This window comes from Tenrec ecaudatus, chromosome 6 (assembly GCF_050624435.1).
Source record: "Tenrec ecaudatus isolate mTenEca1 chromosome 6, mTenEca1.hap1, whole genome shotgun sequence".
Lineage (NCBI taxonomy): Eukaryota > Metazoa > Chordata > Mammalia > Afrosoricida > Tenrecidae > Tenrec > Tenrec ecaudatus.
In genome coordinates, this window is record NC_134535.1 from 27,801,470 (window position 1) to 27,816,872 (window position 15,403).

The following is a 15,403-nucleotide window of genomic DNA, read 5'->3' on the forward strand; positions in this document are numbered from 1 at the left end:
TTGGGGCAAGAAGCTCCCGAAAGAGAGCCCACTTCAGTCCGAGGGGCAGAGGAGGAGAGCCCAAAGGCTTGCCAATAATGAGGGAGGGGAAACCATCAGATAGGAGATTTGAGTTCTGCACAGATTATTCATTCTGTCCCTGGAGATCATTGGAACTTGTCCCCTGCCTGATGGTGCAGTGAAGAGCCCGCAGCCAGGCAGTGCTCAGTTGTGGCTGTGTCTCTGGGAGAGATGGCGCTCCTACCTGCCCCAGGCAGGGGTCAGCTGGTGTCTAGCCATTTGGGAAGAAGGCACCTGATGCGGTCCCACAGAGAGGGTGGCTCTGGGTTTGCCCTCTGCGCCAAACTCATCAGCTTCAGCTTCCTCCCACTGAGCAACTGGTGGCTCTGAATGACTGACCCACTACACCACCAGAGTGCCATGTCCTCTGCTAAACCAAGCAGGCATCAGGAATTCCTGCTTTCCCCTTGCTGCAGACTTCTGCCTGTCCCTTTGCCGCACTGTGACTCAGCTCCCTCATATCTAAATTGATGACCACTAAAGCCTCTATGAAGGAGCCCTGGTCAGCAGTTCAAAGCCACTGGCCATCTCCTTGGAAGAAGGAAGGGCCTTTCTACTCCTGTAAAGTGTATGTATCAGAAACTCGCAGGGGCAGTTCTACCCTGCCCTATAGTGTCACTATCAGTCAGCACCAACTCAGTGCCAGTGAGTTTGGTGTGGGGGCTGAAAGGTCTTTATGAGCAGCCCTGGTGTTGCTGTTGGGCAAGCATTGGCCTGCTAACCACAATATCAGCAGTTCATGTGTAACCATGTGCCACCCAGGGGCTGAGCTTGGAAAAAAAAAGTATCCTTCTACTCAAAGTGTCCAGAAAATTACAGTCTGCTAAAGTGTCACATGACCCGACACTCCCCATCAGGGAGGGGAGAGTCCGGCGTGACCCACTTCAGGGAAAGTCATAAACTGTGAAGTCGAAGCTTCAATGAACTGCTTGCTTCCATGTGGACTAGTCTCAGAAGCAGTCAAGCTCCGTGTACCTGGAGCTTCCTCTGCCTTCTCGAGCAGTCAGTGCTGGGCTTCGGTTCCTTCCTAGCCAGCCCAGCTTTTCAATGTGTGGGGGCTCCCCCTGGCTGACCTGAGCAAGCCACATAACCCCTCAGAGCCTCCGTGTCTTTACCTGACAGGTGACAAGTGGTCCCTGAGTTACTGTGAGCGCTAAACCCGTGAAGGTGGTAGATGTGATTTATGTAAAAAATAAATAAACAAAAGCTCAGAATTTGTGCCAAGAATGGTGAAAAGATCACGGGTATCCTAGATAGTTGTTTGTTTTGTGCTAGTTAAGATGGTTAAAAAAAAAAAAAAAGGTCACTGCCACAGAGTTGGTGCTGGCTGATAGCAGCCCTATAACCAGGTAGAACTACCCCTGTGGATTTCAAAGACAAACTCTTTACAGGAGTAGAAATCCCCTTCTTTCTCCTGCAGAGTGGCTGGCTGTTTCAAACTGCCGACCTTGCAGTTAGCAACCCTACCCCTAACCACTACACCACCAGGGCTCTTTACTTAAGGTGGTAATCCTAAAGTATGGAGTTAAACAAGCAACAACAATAAAACAAACAAACGAACAAAAACCCTACTGCTATCGAATTGATTCTGACTCATAGCAACCCTGTGAGGCATTTCTGAGACTGTCTATCTTGATGGGCGGCAGACTGCCTCATCTTTCTCCCAAGAAGCTACCGATGGGGTTGAACCACCCACCTTGTGGTTAGCAGTCCAACAGTTGCCCATCAACACCTCCAGGGCCCCTCAAAATGTAGTGTTTGTATACTTAAATCATGTGGTTATGATTGGAGATAAGACTGGGGCCACTGGATGTAAGGGCTCAAGACTCACCTTGTTAGAGAATCAATCTTTGAAAAGTAGGAAAAGGGAGATTCCTCTGTGGAGGAAACAGCATGACGTTTAGAGAGGGAAGTTTAGAGAGCTGGGATAGGGAAAGGCTGGTGGTAAGTGGGAGATGTTTGGAGGGGCCTCTTGGTCAGACCACGGGGGTCGTACTTTCTTATCAATGCCCATCCCCTGACAGTTTGATGACAGGCTGAGAAGGGGTGGGAAAAGAGGGTGGGTGGGTGGGTGCACACGTACACACACGTGCGCTTGTAGAAGCTAATTGTCATGCAAGAGAGAAGGCTTGAGTGATGTGTAGTCGGAGATCAGCTTTCTTTTCCCTAATGGTCGTCTCCTGGGCTGGGTTCTGACAGCCTTCCTGGAGGGCGATCTAAGTGCGTGCTGAGTACGTTTAGCACTCTGCCAGTTTCTGAAATTCAATGCCATGGTCTTTTAGAATGGTGGCATTCAGGGAAAATAGCTGTAAAAAGGTCAGGCCAGTTTTATTGAGTGACTTCTGCTTGTAACTCCCGGGCGGGGCCCCCAGGTACTTTGGAGTTTGAGTGTGAGTAGACAGGATTGCCGAGGACTGAGAATGGTGTGAAGAAGCGACTGAATCACGGGGCTGATCCACTTGGCTCGCAACTGTTACTCCAGAAGGTTTCCCTCTCCTGGTTCCATCACCCTCCTGCCACCTCCACCCACCTCCCACAGCTTGGGGGCTGGCGGCAAGCTGACACTCTCCCAGTACTAGCCACAGGTGAGTACTCAGCGACCTAGTAGGAGACGCACCTTCTTTACATAACGATCGGAGCACTGCCTAAAGCTGGGACACTGTGTGATCGTCTCTGTTTGATACCTTCGGACACAAAGAGTGAAAATAAACATGGTTGATCGGAAATGAAGGCAATGTTAATAAAGTATTTATCCTGTGACATGACTGCTGTGAAGAAAGAAGCTATTTCCGATCTCGTTGGCAATAGGACACAGTGTATGGTTTTTATTTGTTTAATATTTCCCCTGAAATGTGAATTCATTGGTACTTTTCCTTTGATCTAGAATTAATGTAAAATGGTCTTTTGCTTTGTTTTGCTCCCCCCACCCCCACCCCTTCCAAGCAGCCTCACAGGTTTTTAGGGAAAAGAGTGATTTGGAAATCCATAATTAAACCTTGGGCCCCTAAAACATTTTGGGTTGTTAAGCAAAATAAAAGTTGTGATGCTCTGCTTTTCATCATTGTCCTCTTCCTTTCTGTGAGGCTGCCTTGGCAGCTGCCATGTTTTAAATATTGACAAGATAAGACAGTTTTCTGTTTATGTCAGCAGTCGTCTGTCTGTGAAATATGGACGAATCAGAACGCTGGATTTCCTTTCTCAGCGATCCATCAGGTTCATAATGTAAGGCTACAAATGGTTCTTTCTTCGTCCTGAACTTCCGCTATGCAGTGTGCTTGCCACGTGTTGTCAAAGCCAGCGGCCCCGTGTGCTGGCAGTGCCGGCAGTGTGTAATGTCCAGTGACGCCGGAGCCTCTCTGTCTCCTCTACTTCCATTGACTGTGCCTTGTGACTAGTTGGTGTGCAAAACGTGTCCTAAGATGAGAAGCCACTCGGTTTTAAGGTCTGCCGTGAAAATCTGTCCCGTGTGAGTTCCGGCTTTCATTCCAGGTGTCTGTGTTGATTGCTTTTACAGGAAAAAGGGAAAAGGGTAAATTTATATATATACGCACATATGTATATATCACTGTTATTCTCCCCCATTTTGCCCTTCCCCGTGTCCTTGGCCTAGTCAACCCCTTGTGTTTGATGCAAAAGGAATAAAGGCGTATGATTTGCATGCTATTCTGTGTACATTTTATGCACATGTGGGACGAGTGAGGAAGGGGGAGGCACCAAGGCTTCCAAGTGGTTCTCAGCCTTTGTCCTTGTGACAAAACCGAACCCATCTTTGGAGGGTGGGTGAAATTGTGACCCAATTGATTCTGAGCTCCTTCCTATTTCCAGTATTCACCATTGACCTTCGTAGTCCTCAGGGAAAAAAAACTCCTTAAAAAAACAAACATTTTTTTAACCTTCTATTTTAGTAACACTTCTGTGTTCACATTCCGTGATCTTCGCCCCATTGGATAGTCGGCTGTCTGAGAGGTCGAGGCATTTGGTTGAGAACCATGGAGCAGAGACCTTGGCGTGGCATGCTAGGGCTTCTCTCGGGGTGCCACAAGGGTCCCCCACCTCCCGTGCATGGGACTTTTCAGCTCATAGGGACCAGCCTGCTCTGTGGGGGTCTTGCCTGCCTGGTACTTGTGTCCAGTGGCCCCGCAGTGCCTCCAGAGCCCCTAATCTGAACTGCAGCGATTGGGTGTTCAGAAGTGCTCTCCTCTGCTCTGAGTGCTCAAAAAATAAGAACAAACTCACGGCACCCAGCTACGTTTGCCAAAATATCATTCTTGATTCTTGAAGATTTGTCAAGACCCTCTGCTGATGTATGCTTACGTGAGCATATGAATTTTTGCAGGAAGTCTTTTCCTGACGTCCACATACAAGTTTATGAGGGGCTTCTGAAAATTCATGGGGAAAAGTTCCATTAGCTTTCTATTCCATTTTTTCCACGAACTTTTTCAAGCCCCTCCCCCCCTTGTAAGTGTGCATATTGCTAAACATAACAATAGAAATATGTCGAATTCTTCAATGCCGTGGAGACTAATAGAAAGTAAATGCAGTAAGATAGAGCTTTTAGATGTTTAGGCAGCCCCTCTCTGAAACTGGTCTGCATTACTGAAAGTAAAACCTGAGTATAACAATTGTCATTTTAAAATCATTTATAAGTTTTTCATGAAGTGTTCTGAGGAAATCGAGAATAATGTTTGTTAATATTCAGATCTAAATTTGCAAGCAGGTAGGTGGGAGCAATTCCTAGTAGAAGAGATTTAAAAGCTTCTACTGAAATAAAGATCAATTAGATCCTAATTTCAAAAATTGTCTTTGAGAACAATACAAGGCTTAGAAAATGCCATACCACTCCATCCATATATGAGAAAGATAAGCCATAATTATAGCTTTTAATTATTTACCAAGATCCTTGGGAAACTTTTTCTTCCAGAGGATATAAGACTGTAGAGAATATTTCTCTTTTTATTCTCAGAGCACATCAAATATATACTGTCTTCAGTTTTTCCCTTTTCTGAGGTGAGGGCTACCTGAGATAACCCACGTGGGATCTTAGATCTTTGTCTTGGACACCGGGTGCATAGAAGAACTAAAATCTTACCGCTGTTGATCACCTTTGTTTGACATAATGGGAAGCTGAGAAGATGCACTGTGGAATCTGCCATCTGATAAAACTATCACTAGATTTCTGTTAAGTTGTTTTTTTCTGTGCTTTAAGTAAATGAGCTGGTGGGCTTATAGCTTAAAGCTAATGGCAATAAGGGAACATGTACTTTAATTACATTGCATTAGTTGTGGCCCAATAGGAGTCCTTTCAATTTAGCCAGACTCTGTAAATTTAGAGTCAGAATCAGTTCTCCATTTGAAACTCAAATCTCAAATTATGTGTGTTTTTACATTCAAAGGCTAATTTTAATTTGGATGCAAGTAGTTGGAAGGGGTAATTGATTATGCATTTTCCTCTACTTATGCCCTTCAGTAATTTGTTAATTTATGTCCTATATATGCCCATCGGTTATTTTCAAAATAACTTTGAAAAAGCCTTAAACCATTCATATTAAAGAGATATTCATAACAAATCCCAATCTATACAATGATTCTTGGAATTTAAGGCTCACTCAAATACTTGAACCTAAACAAAGATTTTTCTCTCAATTATTCTTAAGCTCTGAAGAAAGAGCTGAGGACATTCATAAGGTTGCTTTGCTTTTAATTTCTCCTTCGTCATTAACCTAAAGAAGCCTTCTAAAGATCACTGCTAGAAAGTCAGAATCTGAAGTTAAAAATGCCTGAATTTTACCCAAAACGCCTATCTTGTGGTAATTACCTACTATTGTAGTATTGCTTCTAGTGGTTAAAGGTAACGTTTGATTACAGGACATAATCTGAAGCAAAAGTCTTTTTTAAACTCTGACTTCTATTTAATCTTTAACAGATTACAACATACAATAAAAAATCTGCCAGCGGGAATGCACATATATCGATGTGGGTGTATGACTTGACAAGACCCCCTAGTGGGCTTCACAATTCACAGGGATGCTATTGTGCGAGGCACTGCGTCTTTTACTTTTGGGGGAAATATTCTACTTAGCCCCCTCATAGTGTATTCCTGTTATAAGTCAACCTCCAGGAGCGCTGAGACTGCTGAAATCCTTTATTTGTATTGGCAGTTCATCTTGGAAATCTGAATCTCACCAAAAAGCCCAGGCTCTCCCTGTCCTGTATGTTTGAGCCCCTTTGTTCCCATAAATAAATTCCAGAGAAAAAGCAACACCTACAGGCTGGGTCCTCATATGCCTAAAGTCAAAACAAACAAACAAAACTGAAGTTGGTGAAGATCCAGGAAGACAACCAATTTATTTTCATATCAATTCAGTCTTACGAACCCTTTTCCTTCTGCTCAAGAACAGATTTCTGGGAAAAACACTAACGATGCCCAAATTTGGTTTCTATATCCAGAAAGGTAGATTATTCAGTCCCTGTAGAGGATTTAAAAATATTTGGACTGGAGCAATATTTCAAAGCCACCAAGAGCATGAAATGCAGATTATACTTCTCTTCCCTATAATTATCTCTCCCCATCGCTCGGAGGGAAGGACTCCAAAGCAGGTGGCTTGTGGCCTCTGGACAAAGTAAGCCCCTAAGTGAGCAGGTGAGGCCTCGTCAGAGCCTATGACGGTCACAGATTTCCTCGAGGGGTCGGTGGTCAGAGAGGCGCTCCGGATGGTTGCCAGACTGCAGGTGATACGGACGTGCTGGGGCTTGTTCTCAAAGCGGCTCCGACTAGGACTTAGTGAATGACGGGAGCACTCGGCTCCGAGTTTGGCTGCTGTTCTGCTTTCCCTGTACAGACTTCACCGCGCCGCGAAGCTTAGTTCTGAAAGTGCCTGAGTTAATTCAATAATTAGAGAATGGATTTGCATATGATTTGCATGCTTAATGTACTAACACGTGAATTGGTCCCATAACCCTCGCTTCACCCCACCCATCTCCGCCCTCAGCCCTGTTCCCTGCAACCCGTGGTTCTCCCAGCTCTTGCCTTGTCTGTTGAGGCCTTTTTGAAAACTGCCTGTGGAGCGCAGCCAAGGTATAACTCAGCGAAACTGGAACGGGGCTGACTTGGGTTAGTGCTTGGTTTGAGCTGCCCGACACCAGCCCGGACTGGACCGAGGGAACTTGTGATGCCAACCAGATCCTCCTTTCGTATCGTTCCACGGAGTTGCGTGCAAACTTCTGTTGTTCTGTTAATGGTGTTACCTGTGACTTTAATGTACAATACCTGTTTGCTATGTTGTTGTTGCTTTACGGAGATAGTGTGGAAAGCCGGGGAGGGGGACTGATGGGGTGTTAGCCTGGGGGAATGTTTTTATTTAAGGTTCCATAGCTGCATGTGCCCAGAGTTTGAAGCTCTTTCCACATAAAGTTTATCACATTCCTCTGGAAATCAGATTAAAATCCACATAGCCCACATTTTGAAGTTCATACCAGGTTGGGTTTTTTTTTAAGAGTCAGCGGTTGGGAGAAGAGAGATTCAGAATAGGAAGCTAGAGAAAAAAATCCTACAATTAATTGTAGTCCGTGATGTCTCCTTTTCCCAAATGAAAATTTAAGTAAATGTACAGAAAAACCTCAAGCGTCAGATGAGGTAGGAATGGGCCGGAAAACAAAAAACAATGAGCCCCAATAAAATCATTTATTAAAAAAATATTTTAAAAAAACAGAAAAACCACTAAGGCAGGTCTGACAGATGAAGGCTTACACAGTATCGGCGGACAGAGGGTAGGAGCCTCGAGCACTCTGCAGGTAGATCAACTAGAGGCAGGATAACATGGAGAGTAGCTCAGAATAGCACATGACGGAAGAGCCCGAGAAACGCTGACTCATCGTCCACCCCTGTGGCAAGCCAAGGACACTGGCCGATGGAAACCTTGTTCTCCCTGTAGACGGGTGGTCTGTCTCGAGGAGAAAAGCACCAGTCCTTGTAATGCCTCTAAGAAAGGCCTTCCCACTTTTGCGGGGCGCTGGAATTTCCTGCCGATCCTTCCAAGCCAGTTAGAAATTTCCAGAAGACAGTACTTTTGCCTAAAACGTTGCCAACATTGGCAGCCACCTCATATTTCATCTGATACAAGTCCAACCTGTACAGGGTGAAAAAAAAAAATGCTAGCCCTCTTCCCTAAAACTCACACCCTGTCTAAAGCCTTCCTGAAGCAGAGTGGTTCTTAACCTTCAGGTAGATCTCGATCCTTCCCAAGAATTTAATGAAAGCTGCGGAGTTTCTCCCCACAACCCTACACTTACAACCGAAATTTCGAATTCTGATCCCAAACTCCTTGGGAAACCAACGCTTGAAAAACCTATAGAGAGCCAACCCCTTTGCACTTACTTCTATGGCAATTTGTTTTAGAGCAGATGAGACCTTTTTGTACTCTTCTAATTCCTAGGAAAGGTCATTGCTCATTAACTCTACAAAACCAGCTGAATCCAGGTGGAAGAGAGTGTCTGGAAACCTGGCTGGTAATAGAGTTTCATTTGTGTGCATTTGAGACAAAGAACTGAACTTTTAAAACATCAGAACCTTTACCCCAAAAAAGAAAGAACCCTCTTCTGTAAGGTGTGATTAGCCTGGAACCCAGAAGAGGCTTGCCAGCACAGCCCTCTAACCTAATAGCTGCTGGAACTCAGCAGTGAGAGTAATAAAATAGGTACAGTCGAGTCTCGTGGAAAATCATAAAGGAAACGATGGCGTGTTCGCCTGCCTTAGTGCCTACAGAAACCTAGATTATGATAGAGCATTAGATGTGAATGCACTTCTAATTGCGAATCAAGGATCCTTAAACACATTCATATAAACATAGGACCAAACTTGTTTTTAAATGTTTACATTTTCATTGGTGCTTGATGTTTTCTGAGGCAGGTAGTTACCTACATCCAAGACAATCACGGTGGCATTCATTTGTACCACTGAAGTTAGAGAGGAGAAAATGGTTGTCACCCATGCTCCCATGCTCCTTGAAGATTTTGTGTACTACTGCACAGCACCTTTGATGAAGAGACATAAAATGGCCCCATGTACCTGGCACCTGTCACATCTGGGAGCACATACCGCACTCTCAATTCCGAGTGTCAAAACAACTCAAACGACACATTTCAGATGGTCAGTTTTACAAACAGAAAAATTCCTTCAAGGCTTGTACGAATTTTTTCTTTGGTCTCAGGTCATCTAGCAATTAGTAAATCTGTCATGAATATGTTCCTGTGTTGTTTTAAATTGGGTGGCATTCTAAAAATAAAATAATTCCACTTCTTCACAGTGCAAAAGATAACAACTCAGCTTTGCGGGCTATGATACTAATACATTAAAAAAAAGGCACTAAACAGAGGAAGAGTAGCTTATCTACAGAGAGTCCACACAAACCTGGGCTAGCTATAGGGAATGAACTTGGCCTGATGTTCTATTACATCTAAAATAAATACGATTTTCAGACAGGAGACTGGGGAGAACCTTCCATTACGCTGCGACCCCCAAATGAAGCCACGGCCTCAACTCCAGTCCAGTACTGGCAGCACCACCCTGAAAAGCTCATCTTCCAGTCCTGTGATTACAAAGCTTTCGTAAGTTACCTCTCTTCTGTATCGGGCTGTCGTTGGAGCTTGGTGGGCCATGACGGTATACTTCTGGTTGGTTTCCAATTGTCTTGAAATTATAGCAGAATGCCCAATGGTGGAATTCCTGAATTCCTTTTCCCCCCTTCTCTTTTTTTTTCTAAAATAGCCAACCCCCAATTGAAAGAAAAAGGGTCACTAGAGCTTTTTAACCCTTTTATTCGTGAACCCTTAAGATCTGGGTTGGTTTCTTGCATAGCTGCCTGTTTAAATCAAGTGCATGCGGTGGGAAGCAGTCTTCAAACAAAAGTGCGTATGAGAACAGCCAGTACCGACCTTGCCACCTCCTCACCTGTGATCTCAAAACATCGAGTCTCTCACTTTATATAGATACCAGGCCCTTTTTATTGTCGTCATTCGTATTAGATTATTGTTGATCTTGCTGCTGCTGTTTTATTTTTAGAGACTCGGTTATGCTTAGCTGAGAATTATGAGTAATATGAACAGGTACATGTTCCAAAGATGTTGTAGGCTTTGTGGCAGGTGGTGGTTGTCATGACTACCGCAAGAAAAGTACCTGAACTCTCTGTATTCAGTTGAAACCCTCTGGATGGAATTAAAGAAGAAATGCTTCAATTAGGGTAAACTTTCCCAGAATAACTTAAAAGATAAGGATTTCACCCAGGTCTTGTTTCTTAATTTGATAAAGATGTGCGCTTTCTCATGGCTATTGAGGCCCCCACCCACCCACCCATCGTGCTCTCTGCACATCTTTTATTGCTTATGTAACCCTGGTACACTGGATTGGTTTCAGTGGTCACTGCCTCCCAAACTGCAGGGTGGAAAGGCTGGTTGCTGTCCTCCAGTGCTCAAGCCCCAAACCTCTGCATTTTCTTGAACAGCATGTCTTTCTTCAAGGCCTTGGCCACGCCTCTGCTTTTGTGCCTTGCATATCCGCTCCACGGGAGGGCTGCACACGTACGCGTGGCCAACCCCAGGCCCTGCCTCTGCAGAGTGGCAGGGTGTCGCCAGACACTAAGGAAGTGGCCTTTGAAGCTCATAAAATAAGCCTGTGTTTAATGACTTTTAAGAAAGATGTATTGAGGGCCTTCTCCATTTTTATGCTTAATTTTGGAAGTGCATTCTAACCAACCACCAGCCAGTTGCCTTGGGATCTGTTCCCAGTCATGGTAACCCCATGTGTGTCAGCGCAGAACTGTGCACTATGGGGCGCTATGGGGGGGCGCTCTGCGGTTTCTGGAAGGAGATCACCGCATGTGGCTCCTAAGAGGACTCTGAGAACCCATGCCACCAACCTTTCTATGCCCAGCAGCACACTAGCCGTGGATACCTGCCAAGGACTCCTGAAGGGCATGGGTGTGTGTGTGTGTGTGTGTGTGTGTGTGTGTGTGTGTATGTGTGTGTGTAAATGACAGCAGAAGGGAAGAACCCCTGGAGCCTTCAAGAGGCTAAGAAAGGCAGCTGAGTGGCAGTTTGTCCCGGCAGTATTGGCTACAATCACCTGAACAGCAAAGGGCTTGCCAGCCTTTCTCATCCTACTGCCCCCGTCCCCCGACACCCCAGCCCACTTAGGCTCTCCACGTGTCCGTTTGCAACAGGACTCAGAGGTTCGTTCAGCTGTGGGACAGCTGAGACTTGCAGCCTTCCTCCCTGTTCTGAGGCGGCTCCACCACAGAGCACGCATCTGAATGAAGGGATACAAAATCGCATCGCTCGCTGCCCAAGAACGGCCCGTGTTAATTGCCTATGCATCCGAAGAAGCCCAAACGGGGCGCGTGTTGCTTCGCTTCTCAGCTGTCTCATACAACCCTGTAATTACATCGATAGTAGTGTGATTTATTCTGCAGACATTGCTGCATCCGAGGGAAAAATAAAAGGAGAAACCATTTTTAGATGCCCCATTTTGCAGTTAAATATGATTTGAAAGATGGCATTTTTAGAAAAGTCGCAATTTTTTATCACGAACAATATACTACCCCGGGAACTTTTGGTTAATTATGTTACATTCTCCCAGAGGATGCATTGATTTGTTAGGGATGAGTTACTGCTAGCTTTGAAAAGTTGTGCAATAATTTATAACCAGGAACCCTAGACCTGGGTACTTCCACGATTTGTTTTTAGATCACTACTGGCAGCCAATTGTTGTCTGTCTCATAAGTCATTGTTTTGTGTTTGTTTTTTGTCTTTTTTTTAGTATTTAGGTTCTATGCTGATAAAAGAGCTCAGGGGGACAGAATCAACCCAGGATGCTTGTGCAAAAATGCGGGTAAGTTTGCCGAACTATTTTATCCCCCGTAGCTGAAATCCTAAATACAGGGCAGGGATGAAATTGCCCCTTTCCACAGGAATGTTTTCTTCAGCGGCTGGTCTGCTGAGTCACGTGGGAGTTACATAAAAAGGGGTTTGGGTTTTGTGCTTGCCTAGACTTGGACTTACCTCACTGTGGTCTCGGGGTTTGTGTCTGTTGTTTTGACATGTACGCACCACCGTACATTTGTTCTTGTGAAAGCTTTAACATTATTTGCATGTATATTAGTTCTTCTCAGATGAGGAAAGAAATTCTCCCTTTAGTTTATGACAAGAAAAGGGTTTTTTTAAGTCCCCAGTGTGCATACTGAGACTAGTTACTGAAAAGAAAAACTATCAGATGGAGAAACGCTGGTTGCATCTAATGTCAGCTATGTTTGAGATCGTTTCTGACTCAGTGACCCCACGTCCAACCAGACAAGCACTGCCTGGCCCCCGCCATCCGCACAATGGTTGCTATGTTCGAGCCTGTGGATAGTCGCCTGTCAGTCCATCTCATTAAGAGTCTTCCTCTTTTTTGCTGACCGACGTGACCAAGCATAATGCTCGTCTCTATGTCCCCACCTGTCCGTACAGGAGCGGAAATTTCGCGTTCTCACTTCCCAGGCGCATTCTGGCTCTGCTTCTTCCAAGCTGGGTCTGGTGGTTCTTCCGGCACTCCAGTGCTGCTTGCCAGCACCGTTATCCTCCAAATGTGCCCCTTCTTCTGTTTTCCCGATTCACTGTCCAACTTGTGTGGCTGAAAATACCACGGTGTGGGTGACATATACCTTAATCTTCAAAACATAAAACTTATGTTCATTATGTGATTGCTTGATTAGTTCATGCTTCTCTAGGTCAGAAAGTTCATCTGAATTAAACCATTTTAAGAACAGTAGTTGGCGACTAACTGGCACACGTCTGTGACCGGTGACCGTTGGGTTCCTACGTGTCTGTGTTAGCCAAGCAGAAGGAATCCCACCCATGTGACGGGTCCACGTTAGCTTTCTCCTTCAGGTGTCCCTTGTCCTTCCTTCCTTCCTTCCTTCCTTCCTTCCTTCCTTCCTTCCTTCCTTCCTTCAGGGTAGATGTGTCAAGGAATTGGAGCTAACTAACAGTACAAAATAGGAATATCAGGCTGAGACTGGTCATTGTTCAAGTCCACCCAGTTACCCTGGAAAAAGGACACGTCACTCTGCTCCCATACAGATTAGTCTGGGAAAGCCTGTGAGATAATTCTACTCTGTCACACGGGCTTGCCATGACTCAATGACACCTCACAACGGGCAAATATGTAAAGACGCATAATTAAACGAAAACAATGAACATATAACATTGTCGATGGAAAATTAAGTATGTCCAATTATTCATAAAATTGAGTTCGTTGTACATGATCACTGATTGGGCGTTTTAGTGACTTTCAATTGCAAAAAGACTAAAGTCTTTACACTGCTGTTGGGTGTAGAGGTATATTTAACTTCTCAGTAGGCTTGAATGTGGATCCCGTGTGCCGTGTTTAGAGGAAACAAATCCTGACATGTAATAGGACCTCTAAGTTCTAATTGTATTTCTACAAACGTACCTTGTTGTCAGTTACTGTCGAGTGGACTGACTCCTGGTGACTTTACGCAGAACAGAACCCACGTCACGTCTATGACCTTTGGGTGTTTGAGTCTATTGTTGGGATTCCGGTGTCAGCCCTTCTCATGGACCTTACTTCTTATGACGCCCTCTCCAGCCCTGGGGCTTTCCTGACGATATATGCAAAGTAAGCGAGCCAACGTCTTCTCTTCTGAGGAGGCTTCTGGTTGCATTTCTTCCAAGATTGGATTTGTTCATTCTTAAGCGTTACCATAATAATACTGTAACTGCTGATATTGACATGCACTTATGATGCACCGGAGTGTGCTGAGTGCCTGGGTTGTATGTATCTCCTTGTCTTGACCACGGCTCTGCGAGGGGACTGTGGTTGTCTCGTTTCCAGGTGTGGAAACTGACTGTGAGAGACTCAAGGACTCTCCTGGGATCACACAACAGAAACACTGCAAATCTGAGACTGGATTTCAAGTCTCCTAACCGCCTTGTTTCTCCTAAGCCTCTTATTTAAAAATGGAGGACATTGGGCCAAATGCCCTTTAGGGTCCTTCCTGGTTTCATAAATCTGTATTCTAAATCTGTATCTGATCCAGATTCTGTCACCAACGAGCAATGAGAACATGGGCAAGTTGTTCACTCGTCAAACCTCCTCCTAATTTTAGAGCTATTCATGAGCCTAGCTTGGAAATTAATTTAACAACTCTGATTTAATATTATTAACTCAACTGAGTCCAGCTCCTCCTTATCGTAATGTGCATCAACACGGCACAGTGTACACAGCGCCATTGAAAGCTCACTAGCTCTGCGATTGGAATTTCAGTCAATTTCTTAAAATTGAATGGATCCCAGATCCCATTGTGACAGCTATTCTAATGGCCTCGCTGGAGAATCATTTAGTTAAATACATTTCAGTTGCTGAAAATGAAACTTGGAGAAGAAAGCCATCTATCGAGCAGCCGTCCTGCCATCCTTTGGAGCAATTTTCTGATTGGCTCCCACCGTTGGCATTTATTTTCAGTCGTTTAAATTAAAATGGAAACTTTATTTCTCTCAGACTATCACAAAGCTTTATATTCCATCTTGGTTAAATAAATATATCTGGTTTGATACAACCTCTAACGCCTGATTCACTGAGCTCGCCGGAGCCTTTCGAGCCCAGAAGTGCGGCTTTGGTCCGCTATCTGGGATGATTTTGCTGTGAATCTGAGAATTAGAGCTGTCCCCCCTAAAAAGCAGGGTGAGTCTCGGCTTTGAGCTCATTTTCACTTTGAACTTGACAATGCTCTTTCTGCTTTCAAGAGGGTGGCCTTTGAGCCACAACTCCCAGAATAACGAGATCTCCCGTGGGAGATACTTCAGAAATACATTGGTGGGAGATGCCATGCACTTGCCTCTAATTCATAGCACTTCTGCATCCGCGCTGCCCTGTCCAGTCCTGACAGCGATGGCTATTTTTAACCCATTGTTGCCGTCGCTGTGCCAGTCCTCTTCCGTGCTGGCTCTCCACTTCGCCAAGCATGAGCTCCTTCTCCTGGGGCTGGTCCCTCCTCACAACATGTCCACAGGACCCGAGACCAACTCCCTCCACCCTGCTCAGGAGGTCTTCAAATAGCCATACTCTTGAAGAGCTAAGGTGCTCTTAAAACTTGATGCGAAAGGATATTATGCAACCAGACAATTGTTGAGGAAACTGTTTATCCAGGTTTCCCAGTTACTTGAGAGGAAAACATGTTGTTAGTTGAATAGTAGACCGTTTCAGTGAAACTAAAATCTCTTCCCCAGCAAGGAGGAGATTAGTGGTTCCTTATTCCAAGAAAGGTTTAGTTAAATGTACTCTGTTAACAAA

General features: G+C 44.9%; 1 protein-coding gene across 15 annotated transcripts in view; it reads left to right on the forward strand.

Moving 5' to 3' along the window:
- The window catches only part of ANKS1B (ankyrin repeat and sterile alpha motif domain containing 1B), a 1,331,756-nt gene that overhangs the window by 1,270,951 nt on the left and 45,402 nt on the right, over window positions 1-15,403 (forward strand). For 6 of the 15 annotated variants that reach the window (XM_075551116.1, XM_075551117.1, XM_075551118.1 and 3 more), the window contains 2 exons: window positions 9,535-9,663; window positions 11,870-11,941. In XM_075551116.1, coding sequence (XP_075407231.1) covers window positions 9,535-9,663; window positions 11,870-11,941 — 201 coding nt within the window. Of the gene's footprint in view, window positions 1-3,207; window positions 3,283-9,534; window positions 9,664-11,869; window positions 11,942-15,403 lie in introns of all 15 variants that reach the window. The other 9 variants (XM_075551114.1, XM_075551120.1, XM_075551123.1 and 6 more) reach the window with 2 other exon arrangements.